At 40.0% G+C, this 24913-nt stretch overlaps 1 protein-coding gene across 1 annotated transcript in view; it reads right to left on the bottom strand.

Annotated features, from left to right (window-relative positions):
- kiaa1549la (KIAA1549-like a) overlaps positions 1-24913 on the bottom strand; it is a 178304-nt gene that overhangs the window by 107320 nt on the left and 46071 nt on the right. Inside the window, exons 7-14 of the mRNA XM_054619545.1 lie at positions 22960-23182; positions 20249-20382; positions 19240-19408; positions 12175-12234; positions 11091-11251; positions 8094-8265; positions 4686-4846; positions 1979-2014 (exon numbers count right to left, since the gene is read on the bottom strand). Coding sequence (XP_054475520.1) covers positions 1979-2014; positions 4686-4846; positions 8094-8265; positions 11091-11251; positions 12175-12234; positions 19240-19408; positions 20249-20382; positions 22960-23182 — 1116 coding nt within the window. The remainder of the gene's footprint in view (positions 1-1978; positions 2015-4685; positions 4847-8093; positions 8266-11090; positions 11252-12174; positions 12235-19239; positions 19409-20248; positions 20383-22959; positions 23183-24913) is intronic.

The raw sequence follows: 24913 nt of genomic DNA, 5'->3' as shown, positions 1-24913 counted from the left end.
GTGTAAAAGTTGCAAGTCAGTTTCACCTCACACTTCTAACCACACCCAACCACCCAACCATGAGTGATGCTGGCTGAAGCCACAAGTTAGTTGTTTTTTTTTGCACCTGTTACCAATTTTTGGGATTTCCTGAGAGTATGGCGTGTAAGAAAATGCGGTTAAAATACAAAACAGTGTTGAAGCCGAAAGAAGTAAATCAGGTTGATATCTTCCAACATTACAGTCTTTACGGTGTGAAATTCCATTGTTCTACTAATCCCTCCCCCGGAGCTCAGCTCAACACGGAGACAAGCGCAGAAAGAGGGAAAGAAACTTTGGAAGTTGAAAAGGAGATTTTGGCCCAGATATCTTAGACTGGAATCATCTTTAGAAAGAGATCCCTGTGCTTTTCCTGGTGGCTGAGCAATCTAACATGCTGACCACGCTATCGCAACGTCCCCAGTTTGAGTAGAGCTGGTGGCCTCTGTGCCATGTTATGCCATCTATCACCTCAATTCCTGCTACATCTCAGAGTGTTTATCATCTACAGAAGCCCAAAACACTGCCAGTATGGACAGCAGGACCAATTACAGCAACCAGTAAGTCTTTAAAGCACACGTGGGTCTTATATTAAAACAAGAAAACGTTTTAACCTTGCTTTAAATCAGGACACTAGAAGTGTTTAACTCCAGTTTGCCAAACCAAATCCCTGTGTGAAATATTTATCTCACTTGCTCATACATGCCACTGCTTGGGATTGGAGGAGGGTAAATACCGCTGTGGATAAGAACAGTGATTGCAGCCTCGCGGCACCACTTAAGGAATCTAATATTTCGGGACTCTTTAATATTTGATCTCTTTAATATTTAATGCTCTCTCGTAAAACACAACATAATGTTAAATGTTTACAAAGGATTGTGAAGGCAAACAGAACCTTAGAGCTGGGAAATTTAAATGTTGCTATAATAAAACAATATTGGGAGATCATGTAAATGTATTTGGGGTGTTTATACCCTGCTGTGCTGTGGTGCTACACCAACTCCATAACAAAAAAAATGTCCCGCCTTCCCATTCATCCCTCCATCCTTTATTCACCTCGCTTCGCTTCTCGAGGGATCAGAACGGGAGAGGCTGGACCGAAATAACCCGCAGATAAGCTGACATGCTCCACCACAGCAACAGTAACCATGGTTCCTTGTAATTCTAAGCGTTTAAGCTTTTTTATTTTTTTCCATCCCTTCTCTGTGGCCATTGCGCTGCTTTGTGTGAGGTACATAATTCATTTGGAGAACCTCATTTAAAAAAAAAAAGAATTTGGGTTGAGGGTCCGTGTTGGGTTCCTGCTGAGCCAGTGTGGGATGAGAGCGGCTTCATCTGAGAGGATAAAACGGCTGGCTTGAATGGGAAAAGGAGCTGGCAGTGAGGCAGTCTGGGCCCGTGACACAAGCTTGAGTCACTTTTTATGGATGCCACACAAATAAAAATAGATTGGTCTGGTTCGCAGGTTTTGAGCTTCCTTTTTCCGTTATTCATGTTTACGAGCCTCCGGTTAAAGAACGGCTTCTTCTGGCGGGCAGATTTCAGCTCATTTGCCTGTTTTTACGAGCTTGTCTTTCCTTGTTAATTCAGCCAATCGACTCGAACCAAAACAATTTAAATCTTCAGGGACGTGCTGGTGAATTTTACACCCCTATTATTTTAGTTTTCTTTCTTTTTTTTTTAACACCTTTCCTCACTGCCCCCTCCTCTCTCCTCCTATTGATCTCCTGTAGCCAATGAGGATGGAGGAACAAGTCATGTCCACAGCACAGAAGCCACATGCACAAGTTTACCCAGCAACAACGACAGGCAGCACATACAGAAATAAGCAGCCAACGAGCCACTAGTGGATCAACACAGTTGGTCGAAATCAGCAAACAACGCAGCGACTCATTCATTCATTAATGCATTCAGTAGTTAATCCAGTCAGTAATCCACCCAGCCAGGGTATAGTGAATACCTGGTGGTGGTAACTGCCCTCCCTTCGATATGAGGTCTAAACAGGGAGAGAGTTGGAAGGTCAAGGTCATGCAGGGGATAATTAGAGATAATTAGAGAATATAATAGAGTAGAATGGGAGACGAAAGGATAGGATAGGATATATAAGGATAGGATAGAATAGGATAGGATAGATTAGGATAGGATAGTATAGGATAAGATGCGTTCAGTTTTCATATTTGGCCATCACTCCTATCTGTGTTAATAACATTGTACTCATTAAATAAAGAGCTGGCATCTGGGAAGATTGTGACATCGCTAAAAAAGCAGTGCGACTGGGCAAGAAACACGAGCACTCAGACGATCAGAAAGGTGTTAAAGGATAAGGGTAATGTGTTTTTTTATTATTGTAAACAAATCCTATGAATAAACCTAAACCGTCAAAAACTGGTTTGTTTCTCAATACTTGTTTCATATCCCTACTCTGTTTCTGGCAATGAGGCTCATTCAGTAACCCATTGGTTTCTACTAATGAGGTAAATCCTTAAAAACAATTATAGCATCTTTTTTTACCTCAAAAGGCTCATGATTTCTTAAAACAGCTGGATGCTGTAGGTTTTAGCAATAATTCCTCAAACGGGACTAAATTGTTTTAGTATATATAGTAAGTCCCCCATTTGCTGGGCGACTATTTTCTCCTGCGGATTAGAACGCATCTGGTGCTCTAGAAATATTTGTGGCAGCGGGAAGGGGTTTGTGGGATTGTCTCAAAATAAACTAAAGCGTCCCTGTTAATGGCACTTGAATAAGGGAAAATGACGCAACAGCATGGATATTAGTGTTTCCTTGGAATTTAATGACAATAGGTACAACATGGAATATCACCAGTCTTATTTTTTAATCAACCCTCAGAGGGCCCAACGTCTTTTACACAAACTTCAAAGAAACTAGCTACTTCGAACACCCATCGAAGTGTATGGGAGAGTTCCGATGGACCACTACGATCCGGCATGACAAGGGTCACATGACCAAACGGCCCATCTCCTCAGCAGTCTACGTTCAATAGCCTTACTAGGTTGTATACTAGTTAGCCATTATTGGTCAGCTGTTTACAGAATTACTTCTTAGTTCAACTAGTTATTGTTCGAGCCAACAGTTGACAACAATTATCAACAATTTGGGTGCACTTACTTTTGTTTTACATCTAAATAAAGTAGTTTCGATTAATCTTGCTAAGCAGTTGTTGTATGTTGCTTACTAGTCTGACCTCATATCTTGCCCTGTCAGTCTTTGCTGTTACAATGTCACAATGTTCCCAAATTTGAGCAACTTAGTGAGTGAAGTGTCAGAGTATTCTAATTGACAGAAATAATGGTCAAAACTAGGAAATTAAGATTCAGGTGATCATCAGAAATATTTATCCTTTCAGGAGTATATAACATATATTAAGATGCAAATTTGACCCAGTTAATCCACAATGCAATTTAATTGTGTGCAAATTAGGAGAAGCATTTAGGATAAAGAGTGAATCAATTCCAATTATCTCCCTGTGATTCAAGTATTGTTACTTTCGGTTGAAACATGATAACATATTTGGGTTTGATTAAATTCAGAAAACTGATTACAATGCCCGGCTTACATACAAAACCAGTTACAGGGGCTTAAAACATCTTACTGCTCCATTTCTGTTTTTAGTTTTTTTACATAGAACAGCACTGCATTATTGGTACACTTTGATTTCAGCCTACAAAGGCATAATTGCTTGCTCTGTCAGGATATTACTGAGGCACATCAGAAACATTGTACAGATATTTGTAGAGATACAAGTTTTTTCTACAACTGCTCAGAAGATTAGGAAACATTTTATTGATGGTCAGATCTTTTATGTCTTCTTTGATCTGGAGACAGATTTATTATGTTTGATGGTTTATTCATAACATTGAGAAGATTCCTTTGCTGGATATGAAAAGTTTGACCAACCCAATTGCGGTCAATAGACGTGTTAATCCCACCGGAGTGGAAGTGATCAGATATCATGATATCAGATGTGAAACAGACTTCAGGATTATGGAATTCTGATCAGAGCCGAGTCACGTCGAGAGCCTCTTCAGAACAAAATGAGGTTGGCAATCGTATCGCTTGTTTACCACTTCACTGACTGCAGTGACACAAGCAGCTGTTGTTCTGGCGCCATGCGTCTCACCGCGACCCCGATCCAACCAGCTGGTGGCAATCTATTCCACACACGCTCATTTGAAGTGATTGATTCTTATTCAACCCCGAATGAGTTGATGTCGAGTGAACGCTGTTAATGCGAAAGGGCCAACATCACCCTAAGGTTCACTTCCAGTACGCTGAGCCCTGTCCATTTTTTTTTCCTCGGCCGATTAGTCTTCAAAGCATGCATGATTAGCGATGGCCACGGGCTATTGGGCAGCGGGATAACAAATGAGCCAGCACAGATTGGATTACATTTTTCTGACCTGAAGACACAACTTAACACAATTGTTTTGCTTTGTGACTTGTCACTCAGTCAGAAGTTATGTAATCCTCGTTGAAATATCACTGTAGAATTGGCTTTGGGACACGTTAAGGTGATTATTATTAATAGTAGAAGAAAATAGAAAGAAGAACAGGAAGGACAAAGAGAAAAAGAAGACAGAAAAGGGATACATAAGGCAGTAAACAAGAGCAGGAGAAAAGGACACCGTTGGACGACAAAGTCTTACCTTGGAGCGTGTTTTGAAGTTCCTGAAGGCGCCAGTCTTGAAGATGACCCTGTTCCTCTTGCACAGAATGAAGGACACCATGACGATCACCACCATCAACAGGAAGAGAGGCGTCAGCACGGCCATGATCCACAGGTTGCTGGGCGGCGTCTTTACCACAGCTGCAGACACACATATAGCATTCCTCAGTATTTGATTGAGCCTCATTCCTGAGCGGTTTAGCCAATAAATGACCCTCTTGTGATTTACAAAGCACACACTTTGCAGGAACAACACAAGCAGAAATAAACACGGCTCAGCACTTGTAAACACTTACAAGAACAGCTTGACATTTTGGGAAATATTTTAATCGCTTTCTCGCAGAAAGTTAGATGACACGACTGATACCACTCTCTTGTTTGTGTGTGGAGCTAAAGCTAGCAGGTTATCTTAGCTTAGCATAAAGAGATTAGAAGACAAATTTGCCTTCTGCCCCTCTAAAGCTTAAACTGAAACAATTTATATCTTGTTGGTTTAATCAGTACAAACAACTGCGTCATTTCCTCTGGGGATGAAGGGGGGATATGCCCCCTTTGTTTTTTAATAAAATCCTATTTTTGTCCCTCTTGCTTTTATAGTTCCGCTTAGATTTAGAGTTCTCACTTCTTCTGAAATACAGATGAATGGGGTGGCAAATACTGCAAAATTATCTTCCGTTTTTTTGTGTGTTATTGATATTTGCTAAGCTCTGAGGAAAATAATAGGTGATCTAAGGCAACAATAAATAATAATACCTGGAAGTCTATTACAACATCCATTTATATATTTTTACACTCAATAGTCTCCTAAAAAATATGCAAGAACTTAACATCAATCAAATATTAAATATTACGTATGGCATTGAAGGACAGTGCTCATTTGAGTGAAGATGAACCTGCAATATTTGTCTATCATTAGGTATGAGATCCATCAAAAACCAGATGGGATTTTAAGTCAGGCAATTTACACAACAATTACATCTTTATTATTAGTCTACCATACATTTGAATGGTGATATGACAGATTGTATAATATTGTGTTATTTTTCTGATGGATATGAATATCTAATATGGCATAAATAGCATTCCTTATTTACATACTTTAGTTTATATGTTTGTTTGTGTGCTGTGAGGTGGATTTTTTACTCTTGGACAGAACAAGGCCAACAGTTTCCCCTGTTTCCTTATGCTAAGCTAGGCTAACCATTTTCTAGATGCAGCTTCTAGATGCAGCTTCATATTTAGCGCATGAGAGTTGTATCAATCTTGTTATCTTAATCTCAGCAAGAAAGCATATTAGAATATTTCCCCAAATCTCAACATTTTTATTTAAATTGCAAAAAACATTGTATAATAGAGAAAGAAATGTTATAAAATGACATCCCGAAATGTGTTTTACTTGAATATGTTCCTTAAAACATCTTTCCTTGAGCTCCCCTATCACAACACAGCTTCCAAAAGGGCTGTGTTTTCATTTGAAGGACTAATGCAGTTTGTTTTCCACTGAGCCTGTTAAGGCAAACTAAATGAATTTTACAAGCACACTGTGTTCGGTTCCCGGCCTGAGCTTTGTTAGGAAGAGCTGGGAAAGCTCGCTGATGGTTGTTGGTATCTCTCCAGTTACCTAATTATAGATTCTGGGGAAATGTCAGAGAGAAGAGGTGAGAGGGAACACTTTGTCCTCATCAGCAGCTCAGCATACACAACTAAAATCTTCTGAATGCAAGTTTGAATTTGTATCAATGTTCTAAAGCTTGATTGGATGCACACTGTAGGGCATTATGGAAATGTATGGAAAACCAAAAAGCTACACAATGTCACGGTAAGCCCGGGCGGTTACACTTGAGTTCATCGGATAAATCCTAAAGAGCAGTTACACTGGGAATGTTTTCCTTAGGGTGGTGTCTCTACAATGGCTGTGTTCTGTGAGTTGGGCATCTAAAATCTGTTTGTAACCATTTGCATAATGGCTAAATGCAAATGAAAATCTGTGTAAATATGTGTGTAAATATGCAAAAGGCAAACAGAGAAGAGTCCTATTTCTAGGTCTATTATTTCTATAGCTGGAATAAATCAGCAAGTACATGAACAAATGGGAAAAGAACATGTGTATATTTTGATTTTGCATTTCAACATCAATAAATTATGCATTTATTAAAAAGCAAAATCATGAATAATCCATATAAATAAGACTTGGATCGAAAGGAATAGTTTGAACATTTATGGAAATACGATTATTTGATTTTCTACCAGGATTTAGATGAGAAGATTGAAACCTCTAACATATGTGTGCAGAAAATATGGTGTTTTACGCTAAAATGCGTCTTTCTTTACGCGCAAAATCATCTTTTATATTGACAAACGTCACATCTGTAAATCATGTCACGATTCAAACAGGATTAAATTATTATTTGTCTCATGTTGTTGACTAACTTACATATTTTTTTCTGCAAAGAAATATGGTGGTCCATCAGAAGGGCAGGACTTTGCCTCTCTACTATCCCCTGAAACACCTGAATCGTCGTGTTTCCCTTAGCTTTGAATGAGCCCTTCATATCTACATAAGGAGCAGGTCCTCTTGCACATAGTCACAAGTTTCTGCAGAAGCCCAGAATGGACAAACCAAACACTGGCTCTAGAGAGGGCCTTTTTTAACGTTACTTGAAGGCCACTGTAGTTCTCCAACGCACTTGGGAAAAGGAGGGGTGAGCTAAAGAGTAGTCAGTAGTCAATCTGAAACCATACCAGTAGATGCCACTAAATCCTACACACTGCTCCTTTAAGTATAAAGTCCTGAATGTTCCCCTGTAGATCTAAGTTCCTAGAAGGTTTGAAAGAGCTTAATTACTTTGTCCTGTTCGATATGTTTACAACCACGTTAAAGTGCTTCTAATGGACACTGACATTTGACAAAATAACACCCTCAATATGGGGCTGCACGGTGGTGTAGTGGTTAGCACTGTCGCCTCACAGCAAGAGGGGCCAGGGTTCAATTCCCGGGCCAGACAACCTTCTGTGTGGAGTTTGCATGTTCTCCCTGTGTCAGCGTGGGTTCTCTCCAGGTTCTCCGGCTTCCTCCCACAGTCCAAAGACATGCAGGTTAGGTTAATTGATGACTCTGAAATTGCCCGTAGGTGTGAATGTGAGCGTGAATGGTTGTCTGTCTCTATGTGTCAGCCCTGTGATAGGCTGGCGACCTGTCCAGGGTGTACCCTGCCTTCGCCCATTGACAGCTGGGATCGGCTCCAGCACCCCGCGACCCTTAACTGGATAAGCGGTTACGGAAGATGGATGGATGGATGGACACCCTCAATATGTGCATGACCTGCTTGGTCCTTTACACATTTGATACATGATAAAAATAGACTGTACACTGAGATATCAAGCTTACGTTCAGCCTGCACTTGCACAAAATATCCCAGTGTCAGAGCCATGGTCTGGGAGTCCAGACTGCTGAGGGTCTTGGCAGCGTTGGATCCAGTGATGGGCGCCCCGTTCAGCTGGGCGTAGTAGGTCATCTCCGCTGGGTTCTTTGGACCCGGCAGCCGACGCATGCTCACCATCTGGAAGAGGACAAACTCAGTGTCCAACATCGCGAGCTGATAAAGGCATTTTGTAAACAAAGAGTGTCTTAGGCATAGTTTATCTTGATGCATGTGCAACATTTCATCTAAAGCCAGACTTAACACATACACAATTCTTTATCTCATCACACCAACAGATTAAAAATCCCTGCTGTATCTACATTGGCCCAATCAAAATCCTGAATCAGCTCGACTGCTTTGATCATGACGAACCATTTGCTGCGAGATAACTACACTTGGGGGAAGACACTCAAGGATAACTGAGTCACTTGAAATCTCAATTTCCTTTCATCATACATCAAACAGGTTTTTTTATTTTAATTTTGACGAACACGATTTAATCAAGTCTGGTAATTTGATTTTGTCATAAAAAGAAGGGATGTGTGATATTAAATGGCTGGATGATTCTCCCTCCCCCTCCCTTGTGCGTAAGCCTTTCCCAGTCTCCTTCATTTCTGCAGCAATAAAGCTGGTCATCTGTGACTTCCCATAAAGCATTGAGGGTGTGTGAGGCATAAAGCCCAGGAAGAGTCAATCGTTGTCTTAATTTGCTCAATATGGAACATCGGGCAGGGGAGGGAATAACATACACACAAACTTTTATCCTTCAGTGCTTATGAGAGCCTTCTTTTAGTCCCTAATCTTCACCCCTCACTATAATAACTCAATCTAATGCTAACATTGCCCTCATTTTAAGATATCATACTTAGAACAGCACCAACATATCACATACATGTTATTTTCCATGGTGTTCATTGGCTGCCAGTGGTTTCATTTAATAAACAATGAAAATCTACTTGCTGAAGACTTGAGATCTGTTTAGCATGTATTAAAAACCTTTTTGTCTCATCATCATTGATTTGCCTGTTTATTTGTTATGTTTGGGATTGTGCAGCAAAGCAGGGACAGTTTTCAAAGACATGTTATGAGCGACCTTTTCCTATGCAGGAAATTATCAAATTTCGGTTACAGCCTATTCATTTCATTGTTGATTAATTTGGGGTATATTTTCTCAATTAATTGATTAACTGTTTGGTCAATTAAAATATTAGAAAAAGGTGAAACATGCACATTACAATTTATAAAGACCAACAGTTCAAACCCCCCAAAAGACACTTTACTATGACCTCAGATGATGAAAAGCAGCAATTCCTAAATTAAAGAAATAAAAAATAATACAGAATTAAAAACCTGAGTGATCAATCAATTAAAAAAAGTTACAAATTAATTTTCTGTCTATCAATTAATCATTGAAGCTCTAATTCTCACAATCAATTTTGTAAAGTGTATCTTGATATCTCTTTCTAGGTTGTGTTTCTGACAACTTAATTAATGAGCATTCCTTAGCAGCCATCCTTAAAATAACTAGAAGGGCTTTTAGAGAGCACAGACCACCACCAAGGCCAATTCCAGGCCTGGAAAATAAAATCATTTATCTGACTTGTGATTCTGATCTGTTTAGAAATGTAATGGGTTCCACCTTTGCCCATGCTACATTTTTTCACCAAGAAAATAGTGGCAGTAGATTTATCATTAATTCTGCCGACAAACAGACCAACAAGCCAAACCAGAACAACCTCCTTGGCAGAGATAATAATCAGGATTTTAGAGCATTCTTCTACATACCAATATGGACAGTTTTCAAAACTGTCACTGCTCACAAGACGGTGCTGTCCAGGCTGCTGAATGTTGAGCTGCTGCAGTAGGTTTCTATTGATTGGAATAGCACCAGCAGGTCAAAGTTTTTACTAATTCAATTAAATCTCCACATCTACTAGATCCGGCTTCATCAAATGGTGGATCGTGGTCTGGACCCGTATAGAGTTACGGTTCTATCCGAATCTTTTGCCAATTTGCCCACCAATAAACACCTACATGTGTGCATAACAATGGCACTTTACTCCATTCAAGCCACAGTGTAAACGACTGGCCCATTTATCTTAATAAATGTAAATATATAAATAAAGCATAATGGCTGTGAAAAGCTCTGTTTGTACTTTTTCTTGAAGAGGCACCTTTTATTTATTTTATTCAGATTTTATTCTTATTTTCTTATACTTAAAAATGTAGGCCTTAAGCTAGGACAAATTGTATTCATGGTAATTATTTATTTATTTGTTTTCCATACAGGTGCCATACAAGTTTGGGTTAAATATTGTTGAAATGATACGAGAACGTATGTTGTTGACTTTAACATAAGGTGAGGCTATTAGGATGTAATGTAGACATACAGAGGTCTGTACCTTTGCTGGTGAAAAAAACTGAACCTCTTTGAATTTTTATTGGATACCCGTTTTCCAGACATATTGGCAAATACGGTGCAGACATTCTTGGTTCACAGAGGACAAATCTTAATGATTTAGGTGACTTTTCATCAAGCATCATCATCAAGTCAAAAAGTTGTGCTTTGAATTAGCTTATAAACAACTGCAAAGCTAACGACATGCCCATGAATATCAGTTGTGCTTTTTTACTAAACGTTCATGCGTGTAAGCATGCTAACACGCTAAACTAGGTTGATTCCCACGCTAAACCTGGAACCCACCTGCTACATCAGCAGGTTGACATAACCATCGTGAGCATGCTGCCACACTAAGATTAGCATTTAGAACTAAGAACAGAGTCCCTGAGTCCTAATTATAAAACTTGCAGAGGTGAAAACTGTTTAAATAATTTAGTTGACAGATTTGTAGTCACTTGGAAAGTTGCAAACTGGTTATTTTAAAGCAGATAAATGTACAAACACAATCCTGCCATCTGGATTAACCCACACAATGACACAAAAGAATCCCACCCCCGTTTACCTGTACAGTGTAGCTCCCTACGGTGGTGGCCCGCCGAGGTCTCGCCGTCCGAGGGCCCTGCCTGCCGGCTACCAGGAAGAGCTCAGCCAGCCGCTGCTCCATCAGGCTGGCAAAGCTCTGATAGTTGGCCTCCAGGGAGGAGCTTTCCACATCCTGGATCACTGTGAGAGGGGGGGAAAAGATGGAGGATGGGAATTGGAAGACGAGGCGGAGAGATGGGAGCAGCGAGAGAGGGACGGAGAAAGTAGGTGAAAGGAGGAGATGAGGAAAGTGTGAAGACGGAGAAGGTGAGATTAAATCAAAAGGGGTGCATTGATATTGAGGAGAACAAGGGAGGAGAGAGATAAACAATAGACAGGAGACGAGTCATATTAGAGAGGACTAGATGATCTCCCCTTCCATTTAAAAGCTGCTCACCCAGAAACTTCTATTAAAGCTTCAGCGACACACTCACACACACTCACACACACACACACACACACACACACACACACACACACACACACACACACACACACACACACACACACACACACACACACACAGGTGCTCGCATCAATCTTGCTCCTTTGAGCTTCTCTTACTAGGGGCTTTAAGTGAGATGGAGCAGTGGACTCCACCACACACACACGACTCCACCACACACACACACACACACACACACACACACTTCAGCATCATTCACACCCAGCCGTGATGTGATGTGAAGTGATCCCTCCCTCTGCCCCAGTCAGGAAGCCGTGAATTATACATCAATAGGTTTTCCCAGGAACAGAGCAGCTATAGACACTCCGAGCGCAGAGAGCGCAAGAGAGGGAGCGAGCAGAGGAGGGTGGGTGTGGTGGGGGGGAGGTTTGTTAGAACAGGGGAGGGAGGCAGGGGAGGAAAATTCTGCTGAATAGCACAACAACGAGCGCCGGGGCTAACTGCTGTTTTGTCCGATCGATGCGGCTCTTGATTACCGCTGATCACCCAGTAGCACTGTGTGTGTGTGTGTGTGTGTGTGTGTGTGTGTGTGTGTGTGTGTGTGTGTGTGTGTGTGTGTGTGTGTGTGTGTGTGTGTGTGTGTGCAAGAGCTATTTACCTGTTATCACCCAATAGTTCTTGGTCGCCATCGATGTGTTCAGATTATGGTATTCAAGGGCTGGAGAGAGAAAGAAAGAAAGAGAGGGAGAAAGTTACCGCTATTTGCCAATTTAGGAAAAAATATAATTGTAGACAATTATCTTAAATTTATATATCTATTATATTTAAAGCTACTACGAGCAACTTTCATTTTGTGTTGATTTTGGAGCTTCCTGTGGACAAAAGCTGTAGTGTTTCAGAGCACCAGAGTCCCTTTAGAAAACCTTTCATTTTAATGCAGCAGGGGTCTGACACTCTGATCAGTCCTAGTCCTGGTTTTCCCATGCCTCAGTATTCCTGTAGCGGGCCCAGCAAAACGGCCTGGGTCTCCTGCAGCGTGGTGTCGGTGTTGGCTCACAGTTTCTGTTTCTAGTGAATCTGCAAACGTTTTTTGGAGATTGTGCGGAATTCAACGGCACTGATGACAAGCATTAAGAATAACGGTATGGAAATAGCCGGTCTACTTGCTGATGCTTTTGTTTACTTATGAGGGTCGTAATAAGCCATCACTATTAAATTGATAGTTTCATAACCAGTTAAAAGTTATTTCCAGTAGCTTCAAGCAAAATCCTTTCAACTTGTTTTATAATATGAAGGCACTAACATGATGTCAGATTATGTCAGGGTAATATCATGGCTGGATTAACCAGTTAGGCACCCTGAGCTAACTTTATATAGCTACATAATTAGGAAACACTTTAAACTAACATATCTGCCAAGTTATGTCTAGGCACTCACATTTGAAAATAACCCTAACCACCCGTGGGAATCAGGCTGCAAACCAATATCCATGTCAAAGCCTCTCTACAACTTCTGCGCAGTACAAAACACAGTTCTTTCTATTTTGAAAAGAAGATTATCCATTAAACTAATATGTTTCCCTCAATTGATGCAGACTACTCATGGCAGTAATTATATGCCTAGAGTTCAAGTGATACCTAGCGATATGTCAGAACAAGGCAGGATAACAGAACGGCAGGCTGTAAACTATAACAAAAAGAATCTTGTCTCAAAATGACAAAACTATGGAACGAACTGTCATGGAAATAGAGAGTGGTGATGGAAACGGAGGACAGATCGACTAATTTCTTCTCGTCCTAATGTTCTCACTCTCAGCTGGTTAAACCTGGCTACTTCCACCTCCTCTGCTGCCGTACGGTGTGACTGACTTCGGCTGGATTTTATATTTTTATATCACAGATGATGAACAAAGGCATTAAAGAGTTTTACAACTAAAAGACAAGACTCACGCAGGCTGTAACAAGAGTTTAGAGCGGACTGTGACTCGCCATCAAAAAATATATTTACAAAATATTAGGTAAGGCTTTTGAGGAAAAACATCAGTAAACTATTGGGGGTTCATATAAACTATATCTGAATATTTTAATGCTGTTTGGAAAATAATCTCCTCAGGTAGTATTTCCTGTTTTGTTGTTCAGTATGTGATAGATAGAATATAAAAATATATATTAGTCTTTACTTTATTATTATCTTGGCTTCAGCTGAACGCATTATTTATTTCATAGCATCCACATGAAAATTTGAAAGGAAACCATAATAATGTGCTTAATATACCTTAAATTTGTGTGTTTTATTACATCGGAGTTAAGCTTAGACATGATTTGATATTTGTCTATTTAAAAATATGTATTATTCATTATGATTTGTTTATTAAACGTTTTTTAAGGGGTCCATGGAAGCCGTGTAAACAGCAGTTTGTTTTTTGTGCTGCAGTGACAGATCTGCAGAGGGGGAGATGTTTAGCATTGGCCTCTTTGCACGGATGATAAAATACGATGAAACACTTCTTGTCAGGTTGCATTATGACCTCTGCTTTCTTACCTCTCACTGTCTACTTCCTCTATCCATCTACTCCGGCCATCACCCTTTCTTTCTGCCTGCGTGCCTCTGCACCAGCCTCGCTCTCTCTACCTGTTTACCTGTCAGCCTATTCATTTCCCTAAAAACGCCTGTTCCCTTTCCGTCCGACCGACTGTCTCCTTCCGTCTTTATCCACCCATCATCACCTCCTCAGTTGGTCGGCCTCTTTCTGTGTCCTACTCATCACTTCAACCTCTCTCTCTCTCTCTCTCTCTCTCTCTCTCTCTCCTAAAGCCCATCTGCCTGGTTCACCATCTGCCCTCCCCGCCTAACTCCTCCAAGCTGGCTGTGTGCAGAGAGTTGTGTTTCGGCCCGAGTCGATGGCGGTGCAGCGGCTGTATAGCTGCTGGAGTGTATCTGCTCAGCCTTCCCTGATGCCCTCTGTGTGTGAGCACATTAACATTCACCGAGCTCCCCTCCAACAACCAGCTCACATAAACACTTAAGGCAAACAGTGCTGAGGTGTTAGGGTTCAGACGCATTCAGTGGCCTTCAGAGAATTAGCTCAACGGGCCGACAAAATCCAGCACATCAATTTTATCAACGCTGCAACGGTTGGGGAAGAAAAAGAAGAAAAAACATTCTGCTCCAGTCTAATAACCAAATTTAAAAGGAAAAGGTTTAAAGTATGAGGCGGGTGTTATTTATCTTGCTGTCAACAAACTAATAATGAATTGTCGCCACTTCAGTAGGCCTACTTCCTGACTTCCCTACCATGTGGCAATAAGCGCCATTCATTCATGCTTATGGACAATGCCAATCTTAAAAAATGTTGTTGCACAAAAATACTTCCTTTTTTGTTTAAAAAGGCTCCAAAATGTTCTAAAACAGCTGGGCATTGTAGTATTTAGCAAATGTACTCAAACAGGAGTAAATGGTGTATTTTGGCAGTGTATAAATGTGCTCCATTGTTTGGTGGGAAGCGGGGACGAGGGCAGCACGAGAAAGTAGAGATTGTGAATGAGTCTCCAGCTTTGTTTGGTGCAGAGTACTCTCCAGTGAAATGGTTACAAGCAGTAGACATCCAGTCCTCTGCATGTAAACAGATAGTGAAGATAAATATCCAGGCGTCCGTTGATGTTTGTACCGAAACATGTCTGGACTATTCCCCATTGTGTCTTATTAGATTCTGTTATCAGTTGCACATTGTTCACCATCATTTTTTTTTTTAAAACACAAAAAGAACTTCTTTAGGAGGTTAGACAGGGTTTCCGTGGTGATGCCAACTGGGTTTGGATGTGACCGTGTGAAGTGTGGTGTTTAAACCCCGTTGGGTGTTGAGAGTACGCGCAAATAGATACTAATCTAATCTCACCAGGCTAAAATTAGCTCATTCGGGGGGACGTGGACAACAGATTGCCTGTGGCATGATTCAGTTGATAGGAGCCGTACAGCTGTTTGCCCTTTTAAAATCTCACAGATGGCATTAGAGGCTGGAGTGGAAGAGGAACAGAGCTCATGGGGTTCGTCTATGGGGTCTGTAGTCGGTCACTTATGTTTGTGACGTTTTTTGGTTAAAAAAACACACAATGTCTGTGTGTACTGCTTCAGTAATTCATGACTATTATGATGTGTTTTTTTAAGCCGACTCATGCTTGGGACAAGAATATTTTTTATTTTCTTACTAATTGAACCAATTGCTGAACCGAACAACTTTTTTCTAATCAAAAGAATTCAGGATAATTTCCTAAAAATGTTATCCATGTACAACTAATGTGAATTATCAAATATATTTTTTAATGTCAACCTGATTACATCATTTTTATCATCATAAACGGGGAAATGTTATTGAACGTATCTGATAGTATTTACTATCAACTTATTTCAGAAGTTTCGCTGTAACTACAGCATAATTACTGTTTCTATGGTAATGTTATGTTGACTCAAAGCACTTGGTTAATGTAAGAAGGAGATATGGTTGTAAATATTGATAAAGATAGTGTTGATTTGAAGCTCAAAATGGGTTGTTTTAAGATATTCAACTAAAACCATGATTTAATGCAATCTATTGGCAAGGTTGCAGATTGCAACCAACTGAATACCCCTCCACTAACCCCTCCCGTTACAAGAACTAAGGTGGCCTTCAGGTAATGAAAGACATAAAAGGTTCTCTCTGGATCCAGTGTTTGGTTTGTATCTGTTCTGGGCTACTGTAGAAACATGGCGGACTCCGTGTAGTGGACCAGTACGTCTAAGCTAACGAAAACACAACGATTCTTAATTTCAGGTGATAACACACAAATGAAAACATAGTAACAAATATTCTATGCATTTCTGCCAATTAAACAGCCTAAATTATACACGCTGGTCTTTTAAAGCAAAACTAAACAGTTCTTTTTGGTAAACTTGGGAGTTATGGATTATGGCCTTTATACATTGATTAAATACGATTATACGCCTATTAATGCATTCAGCAGACATGGAGCAACATGGTATATGCACTATCTTTTGGTGTTTAATGTTAGCGAAGAGATTACTTACTGACTTAAAAAGATATGTTCACTAACTTTATCACTATTTTGCTTTGTGCTTTAGTTGTACTATATTTGAGCATATCACGTATCAATGCGATGATGTCTTTAAGGAAAGATATCCAAGAGCATCTTGGGAAATAAAGCCAATTTAATGTGCTATTCTCTTGTAATTAGTTACTTATGTTCTGCAAAAGTGATGTAGTATTGCATTAAGAATGGAGTCTCTGACTCTCAACACCCAAAGAATACTAAATAATAACGAAAAGATGTTGAATATATTTTTCAGCAGGCACAGTTACCATGAGAAAATAGTTTAATTTAACAAAAAGCGTATTGGAATAGAATCGTTGACTGTTCCTTTAACTCTCCTATGTATTTAGTTTTTGGTCTCCACCAGCTCCTGAGGAAAATATCTGGCTTGGTTCTGGACAGGGTGCACACAGTGGCTTTATTAGAATTTGCTAAAACAAAACTGCTGCTGCTAGAAACAAGGTTGATGATGAAAAAATGATTAGCGCTGCTTTAAACGAGCTATAGCAGGAACCTAAACCTAACATCACAGAGATGGGAATCCATGTCTTCAGTGTCAAAGTCAAGTTCTTTGTACCCCAACCAACCACAGTGCACCATCAACTTTTATGCAGCCAATGGATGTTAGGGAAGTTAATCCATTTTTTTAACTAAATTTTTAGGAGACAGGGTTGAAAACTGAGCTAATTCTATTCCGTCTGGAGGCCATAATATACCCTGACGTCCTTCTGTACTTCACACATTATAGAGTAATCTTCAATTCCCCCGGGTCAAACATACGCTAAGTCATGAATCATGCATTGCTCTGCGGTGGACTCAATGGTTCTCAGTAGTCAGAGTTATTGAAAGCACCAGCGGCACACTGCGACAGAGAAGGAGCAGCTGTTGACTATAAAATTGGCATGAAGAGATCCTAATGTAGATCTCTGTGGTAAGAAAACTCTGTGGTAAGAAAACTAACTGCAGGGGTGGCCTTATGACAGGAGAGACTCACCAGGTCGGGTTCAGGTCCCATCTTCAGCTAGAAAATATCTTTATGTCAATAATATAATCCTTGACTGCTGGCAGTCCTTCATCCTACATACCTCCAACCTCTGTCTGGAGAGCCTTTAAAGACTAAAATAAAGCTCTGAATCTAAAACCTTTTTGTTTCTGATACAGGCTCAGCTCTGTACGGGGATGTGGGCATTTGCAGTGTTTTCAAGTCAAAGTTCACAGTCTGAGGGGAACGCTGAAGCTAATTAGGAACAAATATGGCCCCATGAACACTTCCTTTGCATATTTAAAGACGTAAATCCGCACGCCCAAGTCTATCAGCTGGGTCTTTACCTTGGAGAAATAAAGACTAAGAGTAAAGTTAGACGGATGATGAAAATTCTGACCATGATTTCTGTCTAAAAAGTCACATTTCTCTACTCTAAATGATCACTGGCTTCAATGAAGAGAGCATCTTGGCGGCGTGTCAAACAACATAATGTCAACCCCAATCCCTGTTTGTGATGTGCTTAAGCACGCCGACATGTCAGTTTGGATGAAACTCCTTAAAGGGCGCACGTACTGTTGTTTTTTGATAGAATTATCAAAATAAACTCTGGCATCGACTCAAAGAGAGAACAACGTGTTCCTGCAGCATTTAGCTAAACATTACAAACTGGTTATTTGTGCTACACATTGCAGCTGTCAGAGCCACGTGCCTCGTCCGCAGATAAATTACTCATTTTCATTTTCACTTACAGCCCTCTGTGAATAATTACAGAGGCATCATAATTGCCCGGCAGTGCCTCTGAGAAGATGGCTTGGAGGTACATCAAGTGAATGAGTATCAAGCACTCTGACTGAACTTTAATTTGTTGGCCATGCACCATTAATTGTGGGTTAGACAATGCTGGCCAAGTCTCTCTGTGCAGCCATAAGAGCAGAGTGACTCTATGTGACTGCTCAGAGATGAGGGATGAGAGAGAGGGAACAAATGTTCACGAGTGGCAATGCCAACTCATGTAGCTGCTGGCTGCTCAAAATCATTACTCGCTTGCTAATTTGCATATGAATATTTGTGACCTTTTAATGTCCTGTTTGGATTTAACATAGAATTAAAACAAAACAACAAACAACAAAAGTATGTGAACTGGTATGAACCATACATATTTGCTATCAAGTGAAGTGGAGGTCCAAATTTTAAGAAAAAAAAAAGAAAAGAAAAGCTAATTTTATCAATACTACTTAGTGGTATCCAGCCATGCAAGTAGTTATTTCTGAGATTTATATCTCCCACCAATATAATAGAAGTAAATTAAAGGTTTTTGGTTAAATTCTCAATCCCAATTCATCCAATACCATCCCTTGATCAGTGGCACTACTCTTCAAACTATGACGCTCTAGGTTCCCCTTGAGAGTCAGTTTTGGACATGTTGGCGTGTCAGTTTCTGCTTGTTCTTTAAAAATAAACTTCCTTGTTTACAGGAAACATATTGTTTCCGCTTGTTACTTGCATAGAGTCTCTTTTCAAAATAAACCTCCAACATAGGTTTACATATTTTCAGGTTTACTTACTCAACAAAACTAGTCTGACATTAAATATGTTTATTTGCTATCTTGCTCTCCACCTTAGGACCTTGAGGTGCATTGTGGTTTTAACTTACGCTCGGCGATGACCAATGGTGGGTAGAACAGGAAGTATCCCACTAGCTCCGCGGTCAGCTGGTTGAGTAGGCCGCTGGAGATCGTCCCGTTGAGAATGGCATCCTGGTTCTTCACCACATACACCAGCGAGACGGACGGAGAGCCCGGCTCCTGGGACACGCTCTGGATCTGAGGATAGACACATTTTTGGAATGATTATTCAATTATTTATTTATGGCAAACACATAAACATGGGGGCACATGTATAATTGAAACATTCATATAGAAGTATCTAAAGGTATCATACATAACTTCTTAGATGACACATAAAGAATGCATAACGGCGCTCCAGACCCAGTATGACACTCTCAATGGACAATGTTGTTTTTTTTCTTTCTATAATAAGACCTGTGCATTGCTCTGAAAACTATGTGACTGAGTCACCACAGTAAAGCGGACATCAATACAAGATACGAGGAACTCCCATCGCTTTCCTCCATGAGTGTTAATATTTCAGAGGATGAATTATGAATGGAGCTTATATCGGCCTCCGCTTGCCTAGACCCACTTTATGATTATGACGGTGCGTGCATGTATAATCTGCAGTCATGAGAGCACCTTGACGATCAGAGAGAAAGAGACAGAAAATGAGAAAGAAGCCGGGAACAAAATGGGGGAAAATTATAGAAAAGGTTTAAACATGAAACAGCGTAGTAGAATAATTACTTTTGATTGTGTCTCTGGAAATAAACCTGCATATGCTGCTGCAGTCATTCTCTCCTTAAAGTGTATTTTGCTTCTGAAGCTTTCTGACTAGTGTGACCTTTTGTTGAATGATAACAGAGCGATGGTCGGGGTTATTTTTGTTTGCAGTCAGTAGCTGTATTGTTGTAAGCGTCCAGATTTTTGACCTAGAGCTTTGTTTATTCGTTTAAGCCTGATTAGCAGGCCACATGCAAGATGACCCACATTGCTGTCTGCATTCCCCACAAAAAAACCAAAAACCCCTCCATAAACCAGGAGTCGTACCTCCACGGTGAGCCTGTTGTAGGTCTCCAGCACTTTGTCCTGAGCCTCGTCGAAGGCATTTTCCAGCCGCTGCTCCAACATCTGGACGAAGCTGCAGGAGTAGATGTTATCTGTTGGGCCGACGAACCTCAACACTGAGGAGGGGATGGAGGGAAATTATGTTTAATTGATATTGAAATGGCAGTTAATTTCAGTCGGTGAATAATTACAGCACAAAAACATTTAGGGATGAAAGAAAACAAAAAACAAACTGAAAAAAATTGCCAATTACTCCCCCAACAAATTAGTATTTAAATTGACATTAACTTAATTGATGTAGCTTTAATATGTCAAATCTCAAAATGCTGAAGCCTTTAATTTAATAAACAGTCGGTTTGTTGTTTTCCAATTACACCTCTACAATATAAATTGTATTTGTTTTATACTCCCAATACTTTCATACACTGAGTAATAATAATAATAAGTATAAGTGAGCAATGTAAAGTGTATAAAGATTTTTCATTGCGGTTCATTACAGTTCAAACGGTTTAATACAGATGCATCCGTAGCAACAAAACAATCTACAAGCCGTATCTGGAAGCTGTGTCTTCGGTATTAATGAAAGTGTTGCTCTAAATAGATGTTTCCTGTGTGACTGATAAACCTAAGCAGCGAGACAGAAAAAGAGGATTATCTCCACTATCTAGAATGAGAACAACTAAAAAGAGTAGTTGCCTGTCAGCGGCGCTGAAGAGGAACAGGGTAAACAATGGTGAGCCCATCAGCAGATTATGGTGGATGTTATTAATGTAGTCTCATTCCTCTTACTGCAGTCTCCCTCCATTCCCTAACTGCACTCTGTCTTTCTCTGCTTTTAAGAAAAAAGAAAATCTAAATGGAAGAGGTGGAACAATATTCTGACCTAAATTCAAATGTCGTGGTGCTTATGAGCGCAGGGTACGTTCCGAAGAAAGGCAAAAAGACTCTTCCCTAGTCTCATAGTCAGCGAAACATTGCAGGCACAAACAGCGTTGACCCAGTTGATAATCTTATGCAAGTTGTGCTGTGGATGGTGAATTGGCATATGCTGTGTGTTTGTGGTTTATGAGCTGAACAAGCCAGAAATGGATTTTTATTTTCAACTAAAGTGCCCACTTTATACACAACTGCATACTAGCATGGCGATCGTCTTTACTGCAGTATGCAGGTTAAAATTGATGTAATATGGACATTTATCATAGTTCAGTTGGTATAACTGAAAACGTTGAGGACGCAACGCAGATATTAGTTGTTTTCAGTTGGTGATTAAAGCCAATGTGTTTAGGATTGAAAAATATACCACATATGCAGTAAAATGAAGAAGACCTATCCGGCCATCTTTTTTTTCCACTGACAAAAATGCCTGTTATGAAAACAATTTGAAGCAGTATTAATTTAATTTAATTTAATTTAATTTAATTTAATTTAATATATATATATATATATATTATTTTTTTTTATTATTATTTTTTTTTTATAGTAACAGTGATTTACAATCATCTAATAAACTTAATATGGCAAAGCTGTAGGCAAACAGCTGCCTAGTCACACATCCAGAAGACACAGAGCAACACAAGCATCTATTTGCAGGCGTTTCCGTCCAAATTGTGAACATAAGTCCAATATTCATTCATCTGTTAGCTCTGTTTTTGTCTCCCCCAACTCCTTCGAAAAATAATTATGTGTTTGGCTGCTAATTGCTGCTTTAGGTCGACCAGCTAATTGCTCACTTTGTGTTGTGTTATGTTGGTGTTCGGCAGGAAGTGTGCAGTGGGTTCATCAGAGTTGTTTCACTAATACAGCTACATGGTGCTGCTGGACACAAGGTTGATGAGAGAGGTGAGAGTGAATCAGAAAATGAATGGTACAGGCAATAAAACCAAAACAATGAGCTGACCATAAAACGCTCTGTTGAGCTGTCGGATTATTCTAAGTGGGTTTATTATTGTCAGCGACCCCTTTTATATTGCATGTACTGTGCTGTCATTTCACCCAATGTTAATATAAAGATGTTTATTAGTGTATCTTGAAATAACATGAAATTGAATAATTACTGTATGTAAAAAAACAAAAACAAAGTGGCTTTAATTCTATCACTAATGCTACAGCAAAATGTTACCCAATTCTGTGTAGTGAGCTGAATCGACACACACATGATTAAAAAAAATACAATTCCTAGTTTAGAAAAGTAATGGCTTTCCAATCTGTGCGTGTATCTTTGAAATAGCAATGTGTTAATTGCACCGATTTTCCTACCCATGTTCCCACAAGACCTGATTTAGATGTGTGTGCGTGCGCTGGTGCCGAAGTGTGTGTGTTTTTTTAAGAGGCTTAAGAGACTGACTAAATGAATGGACCAATTTGCCTTTGCTCTGCAATCATGGGAGTTTGTATGGGATTTAGGGTATCAGAGAAGAGTAAAGGAGAGCAGACATGTAATCGGAATTTTCTAATTTGGGCTCTGCTCTACTCTTCCCCTGTGTCTCCCTCCCTGTAGTCTCATTGCATTTTCTATCTCACTGCTCTCCCTCTGCTGGTATTCTCTCCCCCCTCCTCCTCCTCCTCTTCCTCTCTGCACATCTCTCACCACTGCTATTCCTTCTCCGTTCACACTCTAACTCCATTATTAACACCACTTCTGTTCGATTCTTAGGTCGATCTATCTTAACTCGTTCTCCATCAGGTTCCATCACCTGTTTTCAGCTGCAGGTGGATGCTCGGAGCGGGCAACCAGGTTGCAACGGGAACCAGGACGGCCTTGACCAACGGGGTGTGCTGCCTGATGTCCGACAGTAGCTTGTCAAAACCGTAAACATGCAGCGCCTCGACCACCAGGGAGGCAACGTAGACGGTCTTGCCGCTGGTCACGTAGTAACCCAACGTCACATTGTGGGGGCCGCAGTCTTCGTGTTCCACCTGTCACAGAGAGAGAGAGAAAGAGAGAGAGAGAGGGGAAATATTGAGGCTTTCCTTTTTTGTTTTTATTTACTTCGCTTACATCTGTATTTTCAAAAGAGACTGAGTACATGTATCCTAAAAACATGGTGATGCTAGTACGTCTAGAGGATTTGTGTTCTTATTTCAAAGAAGAATCAGACGAATCGTATCAGAAGAGAACTCAATGCTAACAGGTGAAACAAGACTATACTGGAGGTGTAGAGGTGCATCTTTTTTCAAATGCATGTTGTACCAGCTATGGGTTTAGAATACAAATGCACCGCACTACGGGTATTTATAATCCCTGTTTTTTTTTCTTCTATATATGCCTCAAGGGCATAGTTGAGTTTAAGCCTCCAACAGGGATAAATCTGACTAACTGTGTCCTGGAAAAACACATACAGACAACAATCGGCGGTGAGTCAAGACTCTGGAAGCGTACACCGCCCACCTGCCTCTACCCTCCACCCTTCATCGACTCTGGAGCAGCTGTTGCTGTTCTTAGTAGGGCTCTGTCCTCATCCCTCCTTCCTTCTCCACTCCTCTCCTCTGCGCTCACATCCCTGTGTTTATTTATGTCTTTGTCAACAACTATAACTCATCCTAAACTCATCCATAACTGGTCACTGAACGTTTAATAACAAGGCATGTAATCGTTCATATTTTATTAACCTGCCTGAGTAGTGATTTGTCCATGTGTATTAACAGTTAATGATCCTGTAAATAAATCTTATTTAAAAGCCTATATACATGGATATTGTGTAATTTGTTATTCATAAATCTAGGCTTTTCCAAAAAAATACGCTTTACTTTTGGTTTTAAGTGTAATTTGGTGGATGTACTAATTTGAAAGATAGCTTAAACAGGTTGTGTTTCCATCGTAATGCATACAATTCTACATAAAAGCAATTAAAAACAGTATGTATTATAAAAACTACAATGTCCAATCAAGGGCTCCTGAAGTCATCTACATTCTCTAGGCAATTATCAGGATTAATCATAAATGGCGCCTACTTAACAACTATGTCACTACAATTATATGATGTGTGTATTAGTGCATGCATGTGGTTAAGTGACGTATTTGAATAACTTGCTACGTCATCCCCAGAACAGACTTTTCACGTGATCCAGGTTTTGCATTGATCTGCATAGTTATTCAAATAAATGAGTAAACCTGTTTCTTGTAATAGACCCTGCTTATAAATATACAGTTCAATTTATGTCCAACAGCACACCCCTGGACAGTAATCAATAGTTAGAGAAGCTGGACAAATCATTGAACGACTTGGCTTTTCAAAATAAGAGAAAATTAAGCGTTTTAATTATTCATATAGATAAATAAATAACTAATTTAAGGTGATTTTAAGATGCATCCTAGGAACCCCTTTTATTCTCTGGCGTTTAATAGTTTGGTACTGTTCAGACCATTGTTCTAAAAAGTTGTAGCCTGATCCCTAATTTATGAGAGCCACAGAGACTGGCCACCCACCTCCACAGAAGTTAGAATGACATCAGATACTGGAGGTGTGTTTTCCGGACAAGTACCTCACATCCGTTACATCCTATTTATTCTAGGCACAGACGCTCTTCCTCATTGTCCAAATCTTCCAAATGATTTCCTTTCCAGCCATGAAGTTGTGTTAGGCCAAACTTATAAGGAAATAGTGAATTACACATTTCAAATAAATCAAAGACCGCCAGACAAAGCAC

Source organism: Anoplopoma fimbria, chromosome 19 (genome assembly GCF_027596085.1).
Source record: "Anoplopoma fimbria isolate UVic2021 breed Golden Eagle Sablefish chromosome 19, Afim_UVic_2022, whole genome shotgun sequence".
NCBI classification, from domain to species: domain Eukaryota; kingdom Metazoa; phylum Chordata; class Actinopteri; order Perciformes; family Anoplopomatidae; genus Anoplopoma; species Anoplopoma fimbria.
Note: the sequence above shows the minus strand (reverse complement) of the source record. Positions and strands in the feature narration are given on the sequence as shown.